This window comes from Furipterus horrens, unplaced genomic scaffold (assembly GCF_987537825.1).
Source record: "Furipterus horrens unplaced genomic scaffold, mFurHor1.1.pri manual_scaffold_3, whole genome shotgun sequence".
Lineage (NCBI taxonomy): Eukaryota > Metazoa > Chordata > Mammalia > Chiroptera > Furipteridae > Furipterus > Furipterus horrens.
This window is the reverse complement of record NW_028327173.1, coordinates 5,557,683-5,578,763: the sequence shown is the minus strand read 5'-3', so window position 1 is coordinate 5,578,763 and position 21,081 is coordinate 5,557,683. Positions and strand designations below refer to the sequence as shown.

General features: G+C 41.8%; 1 protein-coding gene across 4 annotated transcripts; it reads left to right on the top strand.

The window, feature by feature from the left end:
• Positions 1 to 14: 14 nt before the first annotated feature.
• On the top strand, positions 15 to 13,910 carry LZIC (leucine zipper and CTNNBIP1 domain containing). Of its 4 annotated transcripts, XM_090268558.1 has the most exons (9): positions 15 to 96; positions 674 to 827; positions 2,508 to 2,616; positions 5,601 to 5,736; positions 6,061 to 6,159; positions 8,398 to 8,493; positions 8,893 to 8,974; positions 9,462 to 9,559; positions 12,199 to 13,910. In XM_090268558.1, the coding sequence occupies exons 3-8, from the start codon at positions 2,516 to 2,518 to the stop codon at positions 9,518 to 9,520; spliced, it is 573 nt and encodes a 190-aa protein (XP_090124684.1). In that variant the 5' UTR covers positions 15 to 96; positions 674 to 827; positions 2,508 to 2,515; the 3' UTR covers positions 9,521 to 9,559; positions 12,199 to 13,910. The 4 variants fall into 4 exon arrangements, with proteins under 4 accessions (XP_090124684.1, XP_090124687.1, XP_090124686.1 ...); XM_090268560.1 differs by lacking the exons at positions 15 to 96; positions 12,199 to 13,910 and adding an exon at positions 122 to 282 and having other exon boundaries at positions 9,462 to 10,575; XM_090268559.1 differs by lacking the exons at positions 15 to 96; positions 12,199 to 13,910 and adding an exon at positions 310 to 404 and having other exon boundaries at positions 9,462 to 10,575.
• The last annotated feature ends 7,171 nt before the right edge of the window (positions 13,911 to 21,081 follow it).

Here is a 21,081-nt window from a genome sequence, read left to right as displayed (position 1 = left end):
CCGCGGCCAAACCCTCATTGGTTCCGGGAAACCGGAAGTGCGTACGCCCAGCGGAAGTGCTCCTTCCGCGCGAGTCCGCCAGTCCGGGACCCTCAGGTAGGCGGGGCCCCTGCCACGGAACTCTCGGGAGTAGTGGACGGAGGCTGAGAGGGAACCCCGAATCCTGCAGAGGATGTTCGGGTTCTGGTCCGCGAGGGCTGGAAAAGTTTTGGGGGCGGCGGGTTCACGGCGATCGCCGGTGGCAAGCGCGGCCTAGTTGAGCTCCGGCGCCGCGGGACCCAAGTGTGGGAGCTTCAAGTTCCCCGGGGGAGAGAGGATTTGGGGCCGCGCCGGAGCTGCTCCCTACAGCGGCCCGGTGGTTGCGGTCCAAACGCTGCTCACGTGCAGCCGGGAAACGGGAGAAGGTGTGCTCTCGGCCGTTACCTTTTCTGTGTCATGGACTTGACCGCTGCCCTCCATGCGCGCCTGGGTGCCGGGTTTTCGCCGTCCCTGGGAGAAATCTCAGAAAGGCTGCCCCCTCCGCCCTCACCCCCCGCCCCCGCGGTGCCTTCCTAGAAAGAGGGGTGCGTTTCCGTCGCGGGCTGCTCGAGTGGCAGTTGCCGGGACAGCTTTAGGCCAAGCGTATATAAAGTAAAGAAGACTCTTGGCTAATGGTTTTGCTTTTTCCCTCCAGCTCCGCACCACGGCGGTGCGAATTTGGAGCCCCTTGTAGTCCTGATGAACAGTTTTGCTTGCCTCGAGCTTATGACACCGGGACTCAAGCGTTAGAGGTTTATGCCATTTGAGACCCGTCCGCACTGTGCAGCGTTCAGAGTCACACCCGACAGGTGAGCGTGAACGAGCCGTTCCCACCCCAGATTGCGGTTTCTGAGACCCGTGTCTGCGGTTTCGGTAAAAGGCGCACCGCCTTTATTGAATGCTAGGTGGTGCCAGCGGGTTAGTCTTTCTGGGATGGATCTCGATGTAGCGGCAGCTTAAGTCTTTTAAAGTGGCTCCGTCTTCCCTGGAATTTATTTAGAATAGTTCTACTTCCTGAGAGTATGTTGGGTCTTCACCCCCTTCATCCGATTATCGAGTGTGGAGGCTAAGCGGAATCAGATTCGTTTTCCGCCTTCGGAGTGTTTACAGTCTGGAGAGGAAGACAGGAAAAAAAGAACATGCTATAATGAACTCACATAATTCAAGGAAGAAATAAGCCAGAAGTAGAAGATAAGATATAGAACACTGTGGAAGAAGCAAGGTCTTCTTATTAATTTACCAATTATTTATCCAGTACTCTCTCTATCTGCCAGGCATTGTGCTAAAAGCTGGTATATAAAGAGAAAGCAAAATCCCTATTCTCAAATAACTCACAATCCAGCGATTGGGGGCCGGCGGGGTGGGGGTGGGGGTGGGGGGACCAAGGAAGACGGTATGGAGAACGTGAAACTTGAGCTAGACCCTGAGGTGTGAATGACCTAGGCTTAATAGGCAGAAAAAAAAAAAAAAAATGAAGGCTCACAAGAGGAGCATGAAAGTTCATGACATTTTCTGAAATAGCAAGTTGTAATAAAAGTAACTTCTTATCAATTACCAGTATACAGCAGGTCTAAAGCTGTAGTAATTAAAATAGCAAAGTAATGCCTTAGGGTCAGAATATTATCTATGAAACAGACTTGAGTCTTACTATTGAGTACATCAAAGGTGACATAAATGAATACTGACTAGTAAACAGTGTTGGGGCATTTCCTATCCATTTGAAAGAAAGTAAAAGACCCTTGCGTCACAGCAGATGGCTTAAAGAGCTAAATGTTAAAAAGAAATTATAGAAGTTTTCGAATACAAAATATATTTTTTTAAATTTTGAGGTGGTTGTGCCTGCTTTCATGGGGCACAGACTAAGAAGACTTAAGAAGATAGATTTGACCATTAAAAATAATTTATCATGACAAAAACACCCTACATAGAATTTACAGTCAGGAGACAAGAGATAATATTTGCAACATAATTACAAAGTCTTCATATCCATGTTATATAAATCAGTTAGGAAAATATAATCCAGTAGAAAAACAAGCACATCTCCAAAGAAGAAATTCATATCACAGATTGTTCATACTCATAAGACATTAGGTAAATGCACATAAGACCAGCAAGATAATATATTAGGAGTGTTCTAAGTTCTGGAACATACTAAGAATGAAAAAGAATATAATGAATCTATATTCACATCTGATCTGTTTCTTTATAAATCTGTATTTTCATCTATCAAATTTGTTCAAAGATAAACCACTAGTGAAGTCTTCTAATTAATTCATCAAGTCAATTAAGAAAACTGCCAGACAGTTTTGTGGGGGGTTATTATTACATGACTTTAAACTTTTATATATCAGTTGAGATTTTCTTTGCACAACCATCTTTCCCACACCTGTAGCTCAGAAAGAGTATAACCTATTTAAAATTTTCCTAGTGTGTTGAATCATTTCAAATAACCAAGTATATACGGTATGCGGGTTTATTGTTCTACTTAGAGATTAAAATGGCTTCCAGAGGAAAGACAGAGACAAGCAAATTAAAGCAGAATTTAGAAGAACAGTTGGATAGACTGATGCAGCAATTGCAAGATCTGGAGGAATGCAGGTAATAATATAGTTGTATGCTGCTATGCTGTAAAATGACTTTTCTGTGCTAGATTACAAACTCCGTGGGTTCAGGCTTGTGTGTGACTTCAGTTTCCCTGTAGTGTTCTTCACAGTGCTTTATCTGTTGGGGAAATGACTCAGTGCAGGCTTTGGGATCATCAGGCCAGAATGTGAAAGCCTTTCAGTTAATTTTAAAGTGAGTGTGAACTTGGACAAAATACTTAACCCCCTTAAGTTTCCATTTCCTTGTATGTGAAATGGAAATAATACCTACCTTTGCCCTGCTTGGTATCAAGCTGAGAAGGTACTATTTAAACTTCTGGTGTGTTTTCAGCCTTAACTGCTTAAAGGATCCAGACGGTTCAACCTTATAAATATTACAGATGAAAGCACCAACAAAATCTTTGGCCCAGAGTAGGTGCTCTATAAATGGTAGCTGTTGTTATTTGTAGTACATGTTCAATAAATGCTTTGTTTGATTGGTGAATAAAAATAGCGTCCAATACTTCTGGCCAAGATGGAGGCACAGGAGACATCCTTTGCCACCCTCCACAACAAAAAGAAGAAATACAACTACCTCAAAACTAAAAATAACCTGAAATACCAGAAAATTGAACTTCATGGAAGTACAACAAACAAAGATATAAAGAAGTGATACTCATTCAGACAAGTAGGCGGAGTGGAGAAGGGGCGGAGGTGACACAGTGTGGCAGCAGCAACAGCAAAGCAGGGCTGTGGCCAGCAGGTGGAAAATATTGTCACACATTATAAGTCAGGAGGGACACCTGCAGAGCAATCCAACCCCAACCCCCCAGACCAGACCAGTTGCTCATGGCTCCAGCGCTGGGGAAAATTAAGCCTCATTGCTTCTGACTGAAAACCAGTGGGGGTTGGGGTGGCAGAAGAAACAGCCAATCTTTCAGCAGAATCTGCTTGTTTAGAGGGTCCCCAAGGTCCTAGAACGTCTGCAAACCCACCTACTCTGGGAACGACAGCCAGGGCAACAGCTAGAGGGGTGCCAGTCCCATAGGGGAAGTGGAAGAAGTACCTGGAAAGAGGGCCAGTGCTGAGCAAGTGGTCGCTCTGCACTGACAATTTCCTAAGGCTCCACCCCCTACAATGTAACATGGGCCACAGCTCTACCAAAGACACAGGCAAACACAGGAAATGGTTAAATTGAGGAGGCAGAGAAGTATGGCCAAAAAGAGGGAAACAGGTCAAGGTTCCAGTGGGAGAGCTAAGAGAGAAGGAGATAGCCAACCTAATAGATGTAGAGTTCAAAACACTGGTGACAATGATGCTCACAGACTTGAAAGACAAGATTAAGTACGACAAATGCATAAGGGAAGAAATGAAGACTACGCTAAGTGGAATGAAGGAAGATCCACACAAAACCAATGGTAAAGGGAAGGAAACCAGGATTCAACCCAATTATTTGGAACATAAGGAAGAAAAAAACAGACAACCAGTACAGAATGAGGAAACAAGAGTTGAAAAAAATGAGAGGCTTAGGAACCTCTGGGACAACTTTAAACATTCCAACATTCGAACATAGGGGTGCCAGAAGGAGAAGAGGAAGAGCAAGAAATCAAAAGCTTATGTGAAAAAATAACGAAGGAAAACTCCCTAATTTGGTGAAGGAAATAGACATACAAGTCCAGAAGCACAGAGAGTCCAAAACAAGCTAGACCCAAAGAGGACCACACCAACACACATCATCATTAAAATGCCAAAGGTGAGAGATAAAGACAGAACCTTAAAAGCAACAAGAGAAAAGCAGAGAGTTACATACCAAGGGGTGCCTATAAGGCTATCAGCTGATTTCTCAAAAGAAACTGCAGGCAAGAAGGGACTGGCAAGAAGTATTCAATGTGATGAAAAGCAAGGACTTACAACCAAGATTACTCTATCCAGCGAAGCTATCATTTAGAACAGAAGGGCGGATAAAGTGCTTCCCAGACAAGGTAAAGCTGAAGGAGCTCATCATCACCAAGCCCTTATTATATAAAATGTCAAAGGGACTTACTTAAGAAAAAGAAGATCAAAACTATGAACATTAGAATGACAACAAACTCACAACTATCAGCAACTGAATCTAAAATGTAAAAACAAAATCCAACTGAGCAAACCACAATAAGAACAGAATCCTAGGTATGGGGATCATTTGGAGGGTTATCAGCTGAGAGGGGGAAGGGGGAGAAATGGGGAAATGGTGCAGGGATTAAGAGGCATAATTGGTAGGAACAAAATAGACAGGGGGAAGTTAAGAATAATATAGGAAAGGATGAAGCCAAAGAACATACAGGCATGACCCATGGACATAAACTAAGGGGGGTGGGATTGCTGGAGGGAAGGGGGCTACTGGGCAGAGGGGAGTAAAGGGAAAAAAATGTAATGAACATGAATACATTTCCATCAAATAGAAAATTAAATGTATTAAAGAAAAAAAAGTAGCCTCTGACTCAGATGGCAAGAACTACATTGCTGTTGTATTTCAAGGTGCACAACATTTTACCTAGTTTTAACAATAATGATAATAGCTATCTAGTACCTGTTATATGCCGAGCATTTTCCATATTTCATTTAATGCTCCTAGCAACCCTATAAGGAGGGTACTATTATTATCTTCAGTTTATAGATAAAGAAACTGAGGCGTGGCTATATTTAGTATCTTGCCCAAGATTATACCATTGGTATATAGACTGCTTAAGAGGAAGTTATTATGTGGTTTAAGTATGCCTCGTTTTGATAAAAGAAAAATGTTTAATTATCAAAGTAACCCCATTGCAGAAAAATGCCCACATTTTAAATATCTGAATACATCCATCATTCATATTTGATACTTCCTTTCCTTTCATCCTTTTTCCCCAAGATATTTTTTGTAAATATATGTAATATTTGAAGTCTTAGTGTACAAATACTAACATTGCTGTTTTCACTTGGAACCCTATAATTTTCTGTATTTTGTTCACTGTACTTCAGAGAGGAACTTGATACAGATGAATATGAAGAAACCAAAAAGGAAACTCTGGAGCAACTAAGCGAATTTAATGATTCATTGAAGAAAATTATGTCAGGGAATATGACTTTGGTAGATGAATTAAGTGGAATGCAACTGGTAAGCATGACTGATTTACATTGGTGACACAGTGAGGTGGTTATTTTTTTTGTAAGTATATGTAACATAGATAATGTACCCTTTTGGGGGTTCACCTTCTAGATGAGTGTCTATTTGTAGATAAAACAGCATATGCTTCCAGATCTGTATTTAGTTATATTTGACTCCAGTGACATGCACAGATATAGCAAATGGAAACTAAAATTGCAACAGTATTTGATGGACAAAGAAGACCTATTAATCATTGAAGACCCATCAGTCAGTTATTGCAATATCCAATTTATTGGAATATTTTGGTTAGTTTTTATCTTCTTGTGTTTCTAGGCTATCCAGGCAGCTATCAGCCAGGCCTTTAAAACTCCAGAGGTCATCAGATTGTTTGCAAAAAAACAACCAGGTCAGCTTCGGACAAGGTTAGCAGAGGTAAAGTTTCTTTAAATTGATCCAGTTGCTATGTGTATTTTTTTTCTTAGCCCAAGAATTTGCTCAGTGTGTTATTCTGGAGTGAGTTTAAAAACTGGTCAGTTGAGAATGCACACACCAAGAGTAAACCCTAACGTAAACTAGACTCCGGTGCTGAGGGCGTGTCAGCGTGGGTTCATCAGATGCCTCAGGTGTACCACTCTGGGGGCAAGGTGTCTGTGGGAAATCTCAGTACCTTTCCCTCAATTTCCTGTGACCCTAAAACCGCTCTAAAAAATAGTCTGTTCTTTAAACATTGGTCAAAATTAGTCCTTTGAGCAATTATTGTTGATGATGAATGTAGTGGGGTAAGCAGCAGATGGTAGTTTAAATTGCTAACGACTGCTTCTGCTGAACTCCACCTGGAAGATTTTGTTATTTAGTTCTGCATCCCTGAGTTGAAATCCCGTCTAGAATTCATTAGCCTCATTGCTCTATGCGTGTGTGGCCTTTCTCACCTAAGAATTTCTTTTTTTTTTTTTTTTTTTTTATTTTTCTAATGGGATTTGATTTTTTCCCCCAGCTTTTCTTTATTGATTATATTGTTACAATAGTTCCAATTTTCTCCCCTTTACTCCCCTCCACCCAGCATCTCCCTCCCTCAGCAATCCCCCCCCAAGTCCATACCCATGGTTCGTACAAAATAACTATCCCTCCCTCTCAGATATTAAGACCCTTTGTAATCTTGTGAAGGACAATGGGCGAAGGTCTCAAGCTCCTCTAGCTGCTTCAAGCTGGACATGGTCGTCGTCCTACCTACCCTTGGGTCCAGAAATCCCTAATAATAGTGGGGGTGTGGAGGGGAGGGTGGCCTTCCCACATGGAGAAGGATCGTGCAGACTCCAGGTCAGTTGGCTGTCTCCGGTCAACGGCGTGCTTGGTTTAACAGGCTGGTGTCCTTGTTGTGTTCTGGGGGCAACAGATTTGGCGAAAAGGGTTAAAAGACATCATTCAATCCATAACTACTAGATGACAAAAGGCAGGGATTAATTTTTCAATGTTCCACATTAGGAAAAAAAAAAGAAAAAAAAAAAGGGCTTCTATGGAGGAAGGTGTGCTAGGCACATCTCGCCTGTCCAAAACCCTTTTGCCCACCATACTTAATTTGGGCTGAGGGAAATAGTTTATGCTTCCCCCCTCTCAGACCTCTGGGCCCTTTCTGTCCAAGCCATTAGGATAGAAAAGAGAAACCAGTTTTAAAGTGAAGCCCACAGACCACCCCATTCTTCACCAACCCAGCCATTTAGTTCAGCCAAACCGTTGAGTCTCAGGAGGCAGCGCTGCAGAGAGGATTAAGTGAGGCTTATGCGTACAGACAATCACTCAGGTAATGCACTCATAGGCTTATGCCCTTTGAAAACAGAAAACACATGTTAATTTAAGTAACATAACCAACAAACAAGTCTCTAAATCTGTAAGACTGTCTTATTGGGAAGACATCCAGTTGCAAGGCACTTGACATTCTACTTGTCTGCAACTTGAATCTTCACCTAAGAATTTCTGATGTCCTTATAAACCTGACACTTGAGGAAGTCTGCGTAGACACCTGAATGTACTTAGGGCACGAACAATTATCTGCAACCCCTGGTAATTCGGTAGGATGGTGGTGAGGAGCGCTGTCTTGTCTGGGTTTGTATTCCTGCTCCATGTGGAGGTGTGGGATCTCGGAGAAGTTGTTTTGTTCAAACTCTTTGTGCCTCCAGAAAGGCGACACTGATTGCTTCTACGTCTTATGGTGGTCATGAGGGTTAAATGAAGTAATATGTGCAGAGCACAGAGAATAGCACCAATGCACAGTACATCCAACCAGCGTTCCTGGTGGTAAAGGTAATATTTCACCACAGGTCCGGGAGGTCTGATACCAGTTATCTTATTCCAGCCTGTAGATCACAGTTGAGTTTAATGAAATGAGTTCTTAGAGGATGGCTCCTCTCTCAAGGAGGCTATTGACTTGCTAGGTCCTAATTCCTAACTTCGGCTGAGTAGTTTATAACTAAGACAATGGTTATGATTAGCATTAAGATTTATTAGAACTTTGTAATAGCATTTCTACCATGTTTGCTTTGAATTGTTTCTATAGTTCCTTATAACGTAAATCAGCTAGAGGATCTTTTTTAAAGAGTAGATCTGAAAAGCTGGATTTTATGCATAGAAGGTTTTTAACTTAAACACCATATGTTTTGTGTTCATCCATTTTAGATGGATAGAGATCTCATGGTAGGAAAGCTGGAAAGAGGCCTGTACACTCAACAGAAAGTGGAGATACTAACAGCTCTCAGGAAACTTGGAGAGAAGGTACCCACATTTATTTAATTTAATATAATACGGTTTTAAACATAGAGAAAAAGTGTAGCTCTGGCTGGTGTGGCTCAGTGGATGAAGCGCCATCCTGAGAACCAAAAGGCCACTGGTTCAGTTCCTGGTCGGGGCACATGCCTGGGTTGTGGGCCAGGTCCCAGGTTGGGGCATGTGAGAGGCAATCAAACGTTTTCTCTCATACGTTGATGATTCTTTCCCCTCCCTAAAAATAAATTAAATTAAAAAAAAAAAAAAAGGAAGGGGAGGGTATATAGTCTTTGGTACAGAACTTCTTGCTCTGCGATCTAGTTTGTGGTCCTGAGACATTCTTAATGGTGGTTCCTAGATCTGCTCGTTCAGATTGGAACCCATTGCACTGGGCTTTGTTTTGTCTAGCTGACTGCAGATGATGAGGCCTTCTTGTCAGCAAATGCTGGTGCTATACTCAGCCAGTTTGAGAGAGTCTCTACAGACCTTGGTGAGTACCCTTGTGTTTCTGAAACTTGGATGTGAATGACTGTCCGACAGACAGATAGCAGGGGTGAGATGACATGGTGGCCTTTTCTTGAGTTTAGAGGTAAAACCAGAATTGTGTTCTTTATAAATCCTTTTTATTGAATTTATTTCCTGGTACTTTCTAATTAAAAACTCAGTTAATATAGTCTAATGTTTTTAAAATATTTGTCATCTAAATGTAAATATAAAAATAAACTAAATTTTTACATAATTTTTTTCATACCTGAAGTTAGAGTAAGCACTTGTAACTAATAAATGACCCTCTGGATCAGAGTTGTTTGTACAGGAGGAAGGAGACTGGGGTGGCAACAGGAAAGCTTAGGGGTAATGCACTAGTAATATAAGCTAATTTATTGTCTATTTCTATATGTATGCAATAGGTTTTGCCTCTTTACCAGGAACTGTAAATGCATTTGAAATGACCTTTTCATTTATGTCTTCCTCCCTAGGCTCTGGAGACAAAGTTCTTGCTTTGGCAAGTTTTGAGGTTGAAAAAACAAAAAAATGACACAGCGTGGAAGCTTGGGACAGTGATCACATTCTTGCTGTAAATGGCACTTTTCTTCTGGGTATTTTGAGTCATTACAAAGAAATCAAGAGATTCTTGAAGTGTATTAATAACCTAAGAAAAGGTGACAGGAAAACATACTTGTGGCTTGTATTTATGCCCTTCACCATTGAGTGATCCGGACTTGGTGGGATGGAGGGATCACTGGACCTTATTCATTACGATTTGTCTGTTTAAGAGAGAGAATAGAAAATAGTTTCTCTGACTGTTTTATTAAGGCTCCTTGTTTTCAGGTGCTGTTAGTAAATGAAAAGAGGTAAACTAGTGATTCTTTTCTGCTCATAATCTATCCCCATTTGTTGGAGTGAATAGTGTAGCAACATTAACAGACCTCATATGTGTTCATAAAAGTTTAGAGTCCTAAGTGATCTTAGAAATCATTTTTGTTTTACAAACCAGGAAACAGGCTCAGAAAGGGCAAGTGACTTGCTTAAAGTCACATCAGAGAGCTGGGGTTAGGACTTGAGTGTTCAGACTCTCGGTTTAGTGTCCATTGAATTTTATTTTTTTATTCTATGTTGTTCTTTAAAAATAATTAACACATATTTGTGCAAGTCCATGTTTATAAAAATTCAGTGTCCCAACAAAAAGTTGACACTAAGGGACCATTCCCGAGCCTGTACGCTCTCCTAATGAATGGGGCCTATTGTATCTCTGAGTTTGAGCTTGGAACAATGGGAGCCCTGTTGAGAGTCTCCTGGAGTAACTTAACCTCCTGTGCTGTTTCACCAGGGAAGCAATTGGAAGTGGCAGCTAGAGGCCCTCCCTGTGTGTGTGACCTCTTTGCTGAAACCCGTCGGGTGGTGAATTACTGTTTACTAGTCAGCTTGCTGGGTGAACACAAAATAAGTTCTGCGGCAGAGCGGGTTTCTCTCCTGAGCGTTTACATCCCTCTGTATGCTCAAATATATGGAGTTCCCCTGTGCATGCGTGTTAGCTTCCTTCCTAGGCTCTGGCTACTTCAGGCTCTACTGTGTGTCTCTCAGCATTCTTTTTCTTTTCACTTTATACAAATTAAAGACGCTTTTAAAGCTTCATGTATACTGTGAACTCAACTAGGTGCTCTGTCAACTGGACAGATCGGTAAACTCCGCTACATTAATGCCTTATTTGGAACTTTTAATAGGTAATTTCTAATTATATTGGTTTATGATGGTCAAAAACTCCACTGTGGCTCACTGGATTGAGTGCTGGTCTCTGAACCGAAAGGTTGTTGGTTTGATTCCCAGTCAGGACACACGCCTGGGTTACAGGCCTGGTCCCAGGTGGGGACATGTGAGAGGCAACCAATTGGTGTAGCTCTCGTATATTGATGATGTGTCTCTCCCTCTCTTTCTCCCTCCCTCCCCCTCGCTCTAAAAATAAATAAATAAAATCTTTAAAACAGAAAGAATTTTAAAAAAGCTCATTGAAATTGTGACAAACCAAGAAAAAGCAAATACCTGCTCTTCATCTAGGGCTTTATGGCCAGTCATTAGTTCATCATTTTGTAGTGTTTTTGTTTTAACCGAGGTGAAATTCACACAACATAAAATGAACCATTTTAAAGTGTACAATTCAGCGGCATTTAGTACATTCACAGAGTTGTACAATCATCACCAGTATCTATTACCAAAACATTTCATCCCCTGCAGACAAGGTCCCACACCTGTGAAGCACTCGCTCCACGTTCCCTTCCAACTCTGCAGCCACCACTAATTTGCTTTCTATCTCTATGGGCTGACCTATGCTAGACATTCCATATAAATAGAATCGTGCAGTAGATGACCTTTTATGTCTGGCATCTTCCAGTTAGTACATTTTTAAGGTTACTCCATATTGTAGCTTGTATCAGTACTGCATTCCTTTTAATGGGTGAAAATATTCCCTTGCATGGATGCCATATTGTGTTTTTCCATTTATCCTTTGATGAGCATTTGAGTTTTTCCCACTTTTTCGCTGTTGTGTATAATGCTTCTATCAACATTTGTGTTTAAGTGTTTGGTTAAATACCCTTTTTCAGTTCTTTTGGATATGCACCTAGGAATGGAATTATATTGCATTGGTATGACTGTTTTAAGCCATAGCAAGCTTTCTCCTTCCCCTCCAGTAGTAGGATGAGGAAAATTAGGAATATTTTGCCTTTGAAAGGGGCCTAGATGAATCTGGAGTCCTTATTTTGGTTTCCCTTGAACTTTCTATAAGATCAACATTACTGAAATATATTGTCATTAACCACATTAATGTATTCATTTAGTAAGTAATGACTATTACTCAATTTAAATTAATCTTCCTTTAAAAGAGGTCAAATTTGCAGTGCCTAGCAAGACTGCCGATCATGGCCATCTTTTTGAGCCTCAGCTTCCGCTTCAGGGGGCAAAACAGGACCCCACATAGGATTGCTGTGCATGCCCTCTCTTCCTTGGTACAGAGAGAAATTTTGTATTGGAGCTAATCTCCCACAACAGTTCTTTCAGGGGCCATATGATATATTTTGTTTCACAAATTTGGTATTTAATTCCAAAGAATAATTTGAAAAATTAGTAATTTGAAAATTCTCTACAGCTATAGCTATTAAATGACTTGCAAACTATGTTTCCTGTTCATATTTTGCTATATTTAATCTTCTCACGTTTTAGGCCTCTGGGGAGGTCTCCGGCTGCAATAACTAATGGCCGAGGCAGCTAACTTTTCACATCCTTGGGTCAAGCTAATATTTTAATGAGAAGAATTCTTGCATTTTCCAAAGAACTGGAGTTGAAGCAAAAGCAAATTCCAATGAGCAAGTGTCCAGCTGGGCTGTGTAATGAAATCTAATGATTTAAAAACATTTCTGCTTCAGTATTTTGTTTTGTCCTGTGAATGGTAAGCTAAGTATTCCAGGTGGGTGGCAGAGGAAGAAATCAAGAAGTAGAATGAGTTGTTCTCAGGAAGAAGTTGGGGTTTGGACAAACGGATTGTTAACTTTGATTGTTGGGCCTTTTGTTGAAGACACTCGGCCAAAGAATGGTCATCTTAGGCAAAAGAAAAGACGGTAGATCCGCTGTTGCTGTGGCATCTTATTACAGTGAATAATGCAGAGTTTTCAATTATTACAGAAAAAAATAAACCCAGACCATTTTGCCAAGAGCTTTTGAGCCACTTTCCTGTCCATTTTTTTCTTATTCTATTCCTTATTAAGACCAGAGAATGCTCTTCTTTGCCTCTGAAAATGTTTTCCAGCATTAATATGTAAATTAAAGCTGTCAGCATTCCCACAGACCCCTTGAACGAGCTGTAATTGTTTCCAGTCTGTCTGGCCCTGGAATTAAAAGATGTAGAGGCTGGGTTAACTAGCATTTAATATTTTCACTCAGTCACAAACACACAGGTTAAAAATATGGCTCTGCTGGATATTCCCCCAGAATACGGCCTTGCGGTATCCAAACGCACTTTCCAGCCCACGGCAGTAGCGAAGGGGAAAGACTGCAATGCTGAAAGGACCTCCGTCACAAGGGGTCAGCAGTGTTCTCGGGAGTTTGCGTGGAGGGTCCCGGCCGCTGCAGGCAGCGGGTTAGGAGAGCCTAGAGGTCCGAGGCTGTCAGTGGGAAGCTCCCTAACGCTCATCTTCCTGAGACAGTCACGCTCCCGGCAGCCTCAGACGGGACTACAGTGAAAAATGACTAGTAAAAACTGATTTTTTATCAAGGAGGTCAAGGAGAGCTGCCAATTTTCTTTTGAGTTAGAGGAAGGTAGGGCTGGTAAGGGTTCTTTGTAGGATCGTGCACAGATCCTCTGCCCCCACCCTCTGGGAACTGTGACCGTGACTTTTTGAGGCCTTCCCACAAGAACCTCTGATTTTGTGTCCTAGTCAATTTCAGTACATGGATTATGAGCTTAAATTATCTTAATTATGTCTGTTTATACTAAAATGTCTCAGTTGGGGGAGGTACTTGGTTTTTCTGTTCGTTTTTTGTTACTGCTAAATTGTCATATTGCATGGGGGTGTTCCTTTCTGGAAGAGGAGATTAATATGGGTTTTTGTTTTGTTTTTTGGCTTGTGTGTAAACCTGGTTCATTTAGGCCTGGTGTTATTTCTGCAATACTCACAGACCAAGCCACGCTGAAAACCAAAACAGTTACCACTGTGATAATGAACAAGACAGGTGATTTAGGCAAAAGCAAACTGATTGCCTTAACCCTGATTTGATCATGACCTTAGAAAATGTGGTGCTTTTACTTCATTTAAAAATAAATAACTTTGCTAGCATCTCAAATTTTCTATACATCATCCTTATTCCAGGTAAATTGTACCTTAGATTTGGTTTATAAAGCTCTGAGCATATACTCATTTATTTCCTTTTTTTTTTTTTTTTTCATATTTACTCACAAAAAGAACATTTGTACGTTTGCACCAAACAGGTAAACTCCCAGCCCCTTAGCTTCAGCGTTGTGGCATTTCTTTTCATCCTGCCAGAAGGATGAGTGGCTCGTGAAAGGCTGTTTTTGACAAAACCTTTAAATAAGACAATTGCCAAACAAAAGGGGGGTGGGTATGAGTGGTTCCTCTGCGTGAAAATATCATGAGCAAGATTCCACACAAAGGAGCACACAGAGACATACCTAACTCCACTTTGCATCCTGAGGAAGGAAAACATGGGCTTGGAGGAGGAATGAGAGGTGTGAGCATGTGTAGGCCCTCCTGTGCCCCTCCTGGGGCTCTGACCCAGCCAGGGGCCCGTCGCTCCCAGAGGCACTCCTGACCTCCCACAGCGCTGCTCTCACCAGAGCAGGAGGTCGGTTGTGCCAGGTTAATTTTGTTAAAATCAAGCACAGGAAAATTACGTACACTAGGCCCTTTCAGTTTGAAAAACTCAAAATGTGCTTTTCCCCGGTGGGGATTATATTTTGAGAAGAAAACATGTTTTGGAAAAATTTTAATGACAGTGTGGGAATAGGGAAAGTTTCTATCTGCTACCTCTTCTGACTATGCCATTTATTCTTGTATCAGGCATTTACTGAGTGCTGATATGTGCCAGGTACATTACGTGGCTTTTTAAATTATTTTTTCTAAAATGGATACTGGATAGAATCCTTTTTTTAAAAAATAAGACTCTTTAAGTGTTTATATATATATATATATATATATATATATATATATATATATATATATAATTAATAGAGGTTTAGATACCCAGCTGCATCACCAAGAGGTTTATCTTACAATGATAAAATTGTGTTTTAAATAATAATAAAAGATATCTGAACAATAAAAAAGAGATACCTGTCACTCTGTCATAGTAGCTGAGTTCTTAAAAATATTTCAGATGTATATCTATATATTGTAAAGAATATTATGCATGGAAATAATCCTGATCTATACAGTTTGGTCCAAGTGATCTCTTTCAACTATAATTTTATCTCATCTTTTAACCAAGCTTGTAAACTATGTTCATTAAAATATTTATGTTATTAAGTTGTCTTGGGGAATATTAAATGGGGAGAAAGTTGGAATACTACTGTAGGGAAGGAAAAATATCTTTCCTCTGCCTTTTATGTTCTTGGCTGAGACTCCTGTAACAGAGGACAGATTAATAAGAAAAAAGCATACAAATTCAATATAAACTTTATGTGACATGAGAGCCTTCATAAGGAAATGAAGACCCAGAGAAACAATTAAACCAGAGTGTTTTTACGGTAGCTTTGGTGAAGAGTGGAAAGTCATTGGAAAATGTGGTAGGACAAAGGCAAGCTAAATGTCCTAAACCGAGGAAAACTTAGCAATATCTGTTCATTCAGGGTCCTCCCTATGTCCCTAGTCTTCAGGAGGTGAGGCTGATCCTTTCCTCCAGGCTTCGGGAAGGCACCTCCCCCGCTTTGGTGGGGTGTAGAAAGTCCTTACACCTGCCGTTCCTCAAATGCCTTCATTCATGTTCAAGTGCCAAGTGCCAGATTCTGGGATAGTGTATCCCGAACCCTATAATTCCATCATTAGTTCTTATTCCGCCACTCTTAATATATATCCCATTTTGTCAAGTTACCTTCCAAATATTCATGCAGATATTTTGTGAGGAATGGTTATTAACTGTATGAATTACTTTGAAACTACAGTATAAGGAACTGTAGAAAAGCTAAATCATACCACTTTATTAAAATTATTTAAAATCTTAAATATATACATTTTAAGGATATTAAGTAATTTGACTAAAGGAAGCTGGTGTTCATAGTGTAGGTATTTGAAGTAATGGGAAATAAAGATCATACAATAAAAATAATGTGGGATAAAGCCCACAATTCTGTTACTCCTGTCTTCCTTTCTTGGTGAGATAAACTACTTTTTCTGTTATATTTTTCTCTTAATGATGTAAGTTGTGCTTAAGAGATCTTATAATAACCCAAGATTTTCTAATGAAAGAATGTTACTGGTGTGTGGGAATCTGTGTGTTAATGTTATAGTCGTCTCAGCAGGGTGTCGTGAGCAGCAGAAATGGAAGGCAAATAAATTAAAGCCGGTTCCTTCATCTTTTCCAGACCCGTGAGCCCCTTTAGCATGCTGCTTCTACATTTCTTACTCTGAAAAGAAATGAAGTGGAAATTGCCTGCTCTAAGTTGCTTTGAAAAGTCACAAGTGTCACCTATATGCTTTCTTAAGGATTCCCTCCTCTTCTTTGTGAGCTGTCTTCTGCTTTTTCTTAAGAAAGCTTTTCTACTTATTGGTGAAATAAGAGTCGCCCACCCTTCCCCACCCCCCACCCCCGTCTGTATTTAGCCACCAATTAGTAAGATGAGCAGAAAAGCTCCCATGCTGAGCACTGCGCTAGGGGCAGGAAAAGAGGCCGCTAGGTGATGCAGGCTATAAAAGTGCCTTTTTATCTGCCAGGAGAGGTCTTCAATAGGTTGGTCTACCCCCTGGAGTCTGGAGCTATTTCAGTCTAAGTACTCATTAAAGTCGATCTGAGATATTGCCGAAGCCTTTGGATTCTTTAAGTGAATTGCCTCCACTTGAATTCAGCTAAAAATAGTTCACTTTTACTCCCCACAGGGCTGCTCCCAAGTTACATGAACTCTGCCCCAGCCTCCCACCCCACCCAAAGTATTGATGTCCACAGCAAGACCAGCTTCTTTTTAAAGACCCAGGACTATTGCTGTGAATGCCTGCCTAATGGCAAGGAAAGAAAGGGGTGAACTCCAGTTAAAGCTGAGCCCAAGAATGGGAGAGAAGAAATCAGGACTTTGGGGGAAAAAAAACCACAGGTTTTTCTTTTCCTCTCAAATTATTTTTTAAAAGAAAAAAATTACAGATTATGTCTAAAAACTGATGAGAGTACGTAGCAGTGTGCCAGATGCCTCCAAATAAATTGAGTATCTCCTATGCCTTTCCATTTCGGAAACATCGTAGAATTGGTAGGGAGCCTTGGAGCAGCAGGCGGAAGAGTGCGCATCCTGGGCAAGCTGGAGCCAGCCCTGAAACGAGGGAACTCATGTTTACTTAGAAATAAGTGCAAATAGGGATAGATTTGTTTCTTAACACTTGTAAAACCATTTGTCGTTACAGCATGGGCTTCCAGTCGCCTACAAATCATCCATATGCTACATCCACAGACTCAGTGAAAAAATTGAGGCCAAGGACCCTAAACTGTTCAGTAAATGATCCATGTAATTCTAGGCCGGTAGTATTACACTAGTTTACCTCTCATCCATTAAAGGCTTTGGGAAAGTTTAAGCTCTTGTTGGGGAGCTAAAGCAAGGTGGCTTAGGATGAGGAAAGCAGCAGACTCTACTGTTCATTTTGTTTCCATCAGAATGGAAAACACCTTGATCATAGCTGCTTTGGCATATTTGAGTGCTACTCAACATATGTTTATTCACACCTGCCTCCCTTGGGGTGGAATGTGCTTCCTGGTGTCCTGCTGTCTTGGGCCCGGCCATGACACTGAATTTGGTCCAGGGGCTGTTTATGGATGTGACTCCTGGAGAGTCTTCCCTGTGCTCCCACAGTTTGGCTTGGTGCTCTTGCTCTTCTGCCATTTATCATAAGAGGAGTATGCCCTGTGTAGCATCTGGTCCAAAGACGATGAGGGGACATGTGGAGCAGCTCAGTCTTGAGCTAAATCCTGCTGATCCCAGCCCAACTCAGCAGAGTCATAGCCTGAAGTAGACCCACGTTAGGCAATTCATCGAGGTCTAAGCAAACACATGTTTGTTTGCTTTTTAAATATATCTTATTGATTTTGTTGTTACAGTAGTCCCAATTTCTTTTCCCTTTGCTCCCCTCTGCCCAGTAACCCCCTTCCCTCCAGCAATCCCACCCCCCTTAGTTCATGTCCATGGGTCGTGCATATAAGCTCTTTGGCTTCACCCTTTCCTATGTTATTCTTAACTTCCCTTTTATTTTGTACCAACCGATTATGCTGCTTAGTCCCTGCACCATTTCCCCATTTCTCCTCCTTCCCCCTCCCAGGTGATAACCCTCCAAATGATCCCCATATCTATGATTCTGTTCCTATTCTAGTTGTTTGCTTAGTTTGATTTTGTTTTTATTTTTTAGATTCTGTTGTTAGTTGTGAGTTTGTTGTCATCTTAATGTGCATAGTTTTGATCTTCTTAAATAAGTCCCTTTAACATTTCATATAATAGTTTGGTGTTGATGAACTCCTTTAGCTTTACCTTGTCTGGGAAGCACTTCATCTGCCCTTCCTTTCTAAATGATAGCTTTTCTGGATAGAGTAATCTTAGTTGTAGGTCCTTGCTTTTCATCATACTGAATATACTTCTTGCCAGTCCCCTCTTGCCTGCAAAATTTCTTTTGAGAAATCAGCTCATAGTCTTATAGGCACCCCTTTGTAGGTAATTCTCTGCTTTTCTCTTGCTGCTTTTAAGATTCTCTCTTTACCGTTCACCTTTGGTGTTTTGATGATGATGTGTCTTGGTGTGGTCCTCCTTTGTTCTAATTTTTTGGGACTCTATGTGCTTCCTGGGCTTGTATGTCTATTTCCTTCACTAAATTTAGGAAGTTTTCCCTCATTATTTTTCATATAAGCTTTCAATTTCTTGCTCTTCCTCTTCTCCTTCTGGTACCCCTATGATTCAGATGTTGGCATGTTTAAAGTTATCCCAGAGGTTCCTAAGCCTCTCCTCATTTTTTCCAATTCTTGTTTCCTCATTCTATACTGGTTAACTGTTTTTTTCTTCCTTATGTTCCACAGCATTGATTTGAACCCCAGTTTCCTTCCCTTCACCATTGGTTTTGTGGGGATTTTCCTTCATTTCATTTAGCATAGCCTTCACTTCTTACTTTCTGCCTTTGCCATACTCAAGCATATTTTTCAAGCTTGTGAGAATCTTTATCACCAGTGTTTTGACCTCTTGTGTCTGTTAGGTTGTCTATCTTCTCATCTGTTAGGTTGGCTATCTCCTTGTCACTTAGTTCTCCCGCTGGAACCTTGATCTGTTCCCCCTTTTGGGCCATACTTCTCTGTCTCATCTTGACAGGCTCCTGTGTTTGCCTCTTTGTCTTAGGCAGAGCTGTTGCTCCTGTTACACTGTAAGGGGCAGAGCCTTAGGTATTTGTCATATGGGGTGCCCCATTTCACCAGGTTGTGGCGCTGTGTGGGGGAGGGGTCCGAGAGGGAACAATGCCACTTGCTCAGCACTCACCCCTTTTCCAGGCATTTCTCCCACTTCTGTATGGGACTGGCACCTCTAGCTGCTGCCCTGACTGTCGTTCCCAGAGTGGGTGGGTCTGTGGATGTTCTAAGACCATGGAGGCCCTTTAAATAAGTGGACTCTGCTGAGAGACTGGCATTTTCTTCCTCCGCCCCAACCCCCACGTGTCTGCACAGTCAGAAGCAATGAGGCTTGATTTTTCCCGGCGCTGGGACCATGAGCTGTGCGGTCTGGTCTGGTGCTGGGAACGCTCCCCAGGTGTCCCTCCCAACTTTTTAAAACGTGTGACTGCACTTTCACTGGCCCACTGCTGCCACCACTGCTGCCGCCACCACACCACGTCCTCTCTGCCCCGGCTCCGCCCCTCCTACCTGTGTGGATGAGTATTTCTTCTTATATCTTTGTTGGACTTCCATGCAGCTCGATTTTCTGGAACTTCTGGTTGCCTCTAGTTCTGAGGTAGCTGAACTCCTTAGTTGTGGAGGGAGATGCGGCGTGTCTGTCTAGGCCTCCGTCTTGGCCAGAAGTTCACGTGCTTATTTAAGCCGCTGAGTTTTGCGGGTTTTTGTAATGCAGCACAATAGCTGACCAATACACTATTCTTGTTCCATTTTAGTTTGTTCTCCTTGCTAAAGCCATGACTGTCTATTTAAATACAAATCCAACCATGTCACATCCTTGTTTAAACCTTCCAGTAGTTCTCTTTACTTTTGGAAGAAAAGCCTATGAAGTCCTCTGTGATCCGGGCCTGGCCTCTGCCAGCCCCACTGGGGCCTCTTCCCCATCACTCTGCACTCCAGCCAGCTGGCCTTATTGCTCAGTAGTTTGCTGTCACTGTGTTCTGTTTTCTCATGGTCTTTTTGTGGTCCCACTGTGTGCTGTCCTTCCCCACTCTTCTCTAGTTAACTCCTACTTATACATCACGTGTGTACTTAGATGTTACTTCCCCATAGAAGCCCTCCTTGATGCAAGGGGTGATTCCCAGCTACCTGGTCTCAAAGCCCATTGTACCTCAACTTTAGCGCTTCACTGTGGTTGTGCTGAGTTATTCAGTTCTGTAACTCATTAGTGTCTGTCTTACCCTTCAAGATGGCAAGGACAATATGTGTCTGATTTGTTCTTTATCCCTTGCCTTGCACAGTGACATGCATCTGGGAAATGCTAAAATATTTTTTGAAAGAGTGATTGACTAAAGAGACTATGCTGAACAAAAGCCAGGGGATACACAATAGGTCACAAGTGACGTTGATGGAGACATGAATTAGTTCAATTAAAAGGTCTTGTGAGACCTTAATGTAAGGTACTGTGCCTACTGGAACACAATCAGAAAAAGACAACAGCGGGACTTCCAGTCAAGGTGGCAACACAGGTAAACACGGCTCACCTCCTCACACAACCACATCAAAATTACAACTAAATTATAGAACAGCCATCACTCAGAACCGTCAGAAATCAAGTTGAATGGAAGTCTGAGAACTACAGAATTAAGCCACATCCATCCAAACTGGTAGGAGGGGCACAGAGGCAGAACAGTCTGGTCCCACACCCACATGTGGTGGTTAAAAATTTCAAGAGGGATATCTCGGGAGTGAGGAGTCCCAGCCCCCAACCCAGGGTTCCAGTGCCAAGGAGATAAGTGCCCATAACTAATGACTGCAAAAGCCAGCGGGATTGAGTCAGTGGGAGAAACTTCTGGAGTTCCAAACAGTTCCCCTTAAAGAACCCACACACAGACTTACTCAGACTCACTCCCTGTGAGCCTCAGCACCGGGGTAGCAGCTTGAGAGGTACCAGAGGCCTACGAAGAGGAACTGAAGTGTCTGGCATCAAGGCAAGAGCTGAAGGACAGCTTTCTCCCAGACAGAAATGTGGACAGA

What these genes read in the sequence shown, in the direction of transcription:
- LZIC (XM_090268558.1), top strand. Translation starts at nt 2,516, where the DNA reads ATGGCTTCCAGAGGAAAGACAGAGACAAGCAAATTAAAGCAGAATTTA. An exon ending in AATTAAGTGGAATGCAACTG is followed by an intron (nt 5,737 to 6,060) that starts GTAAGCATGACT and finishes TTGTGTTTCTAG; the next exon opens with GCTATCCAGGCAGCTATCAG. An exon ending in TTCGGACAAGGTTAGCAGAG is followed by an intron (nt 6,160 to 8,397) that starts GTAAAGTTTCTT and finishes CATCCATTTTAG; the next exon opens with ATGGATAGAGATCTCATGGT.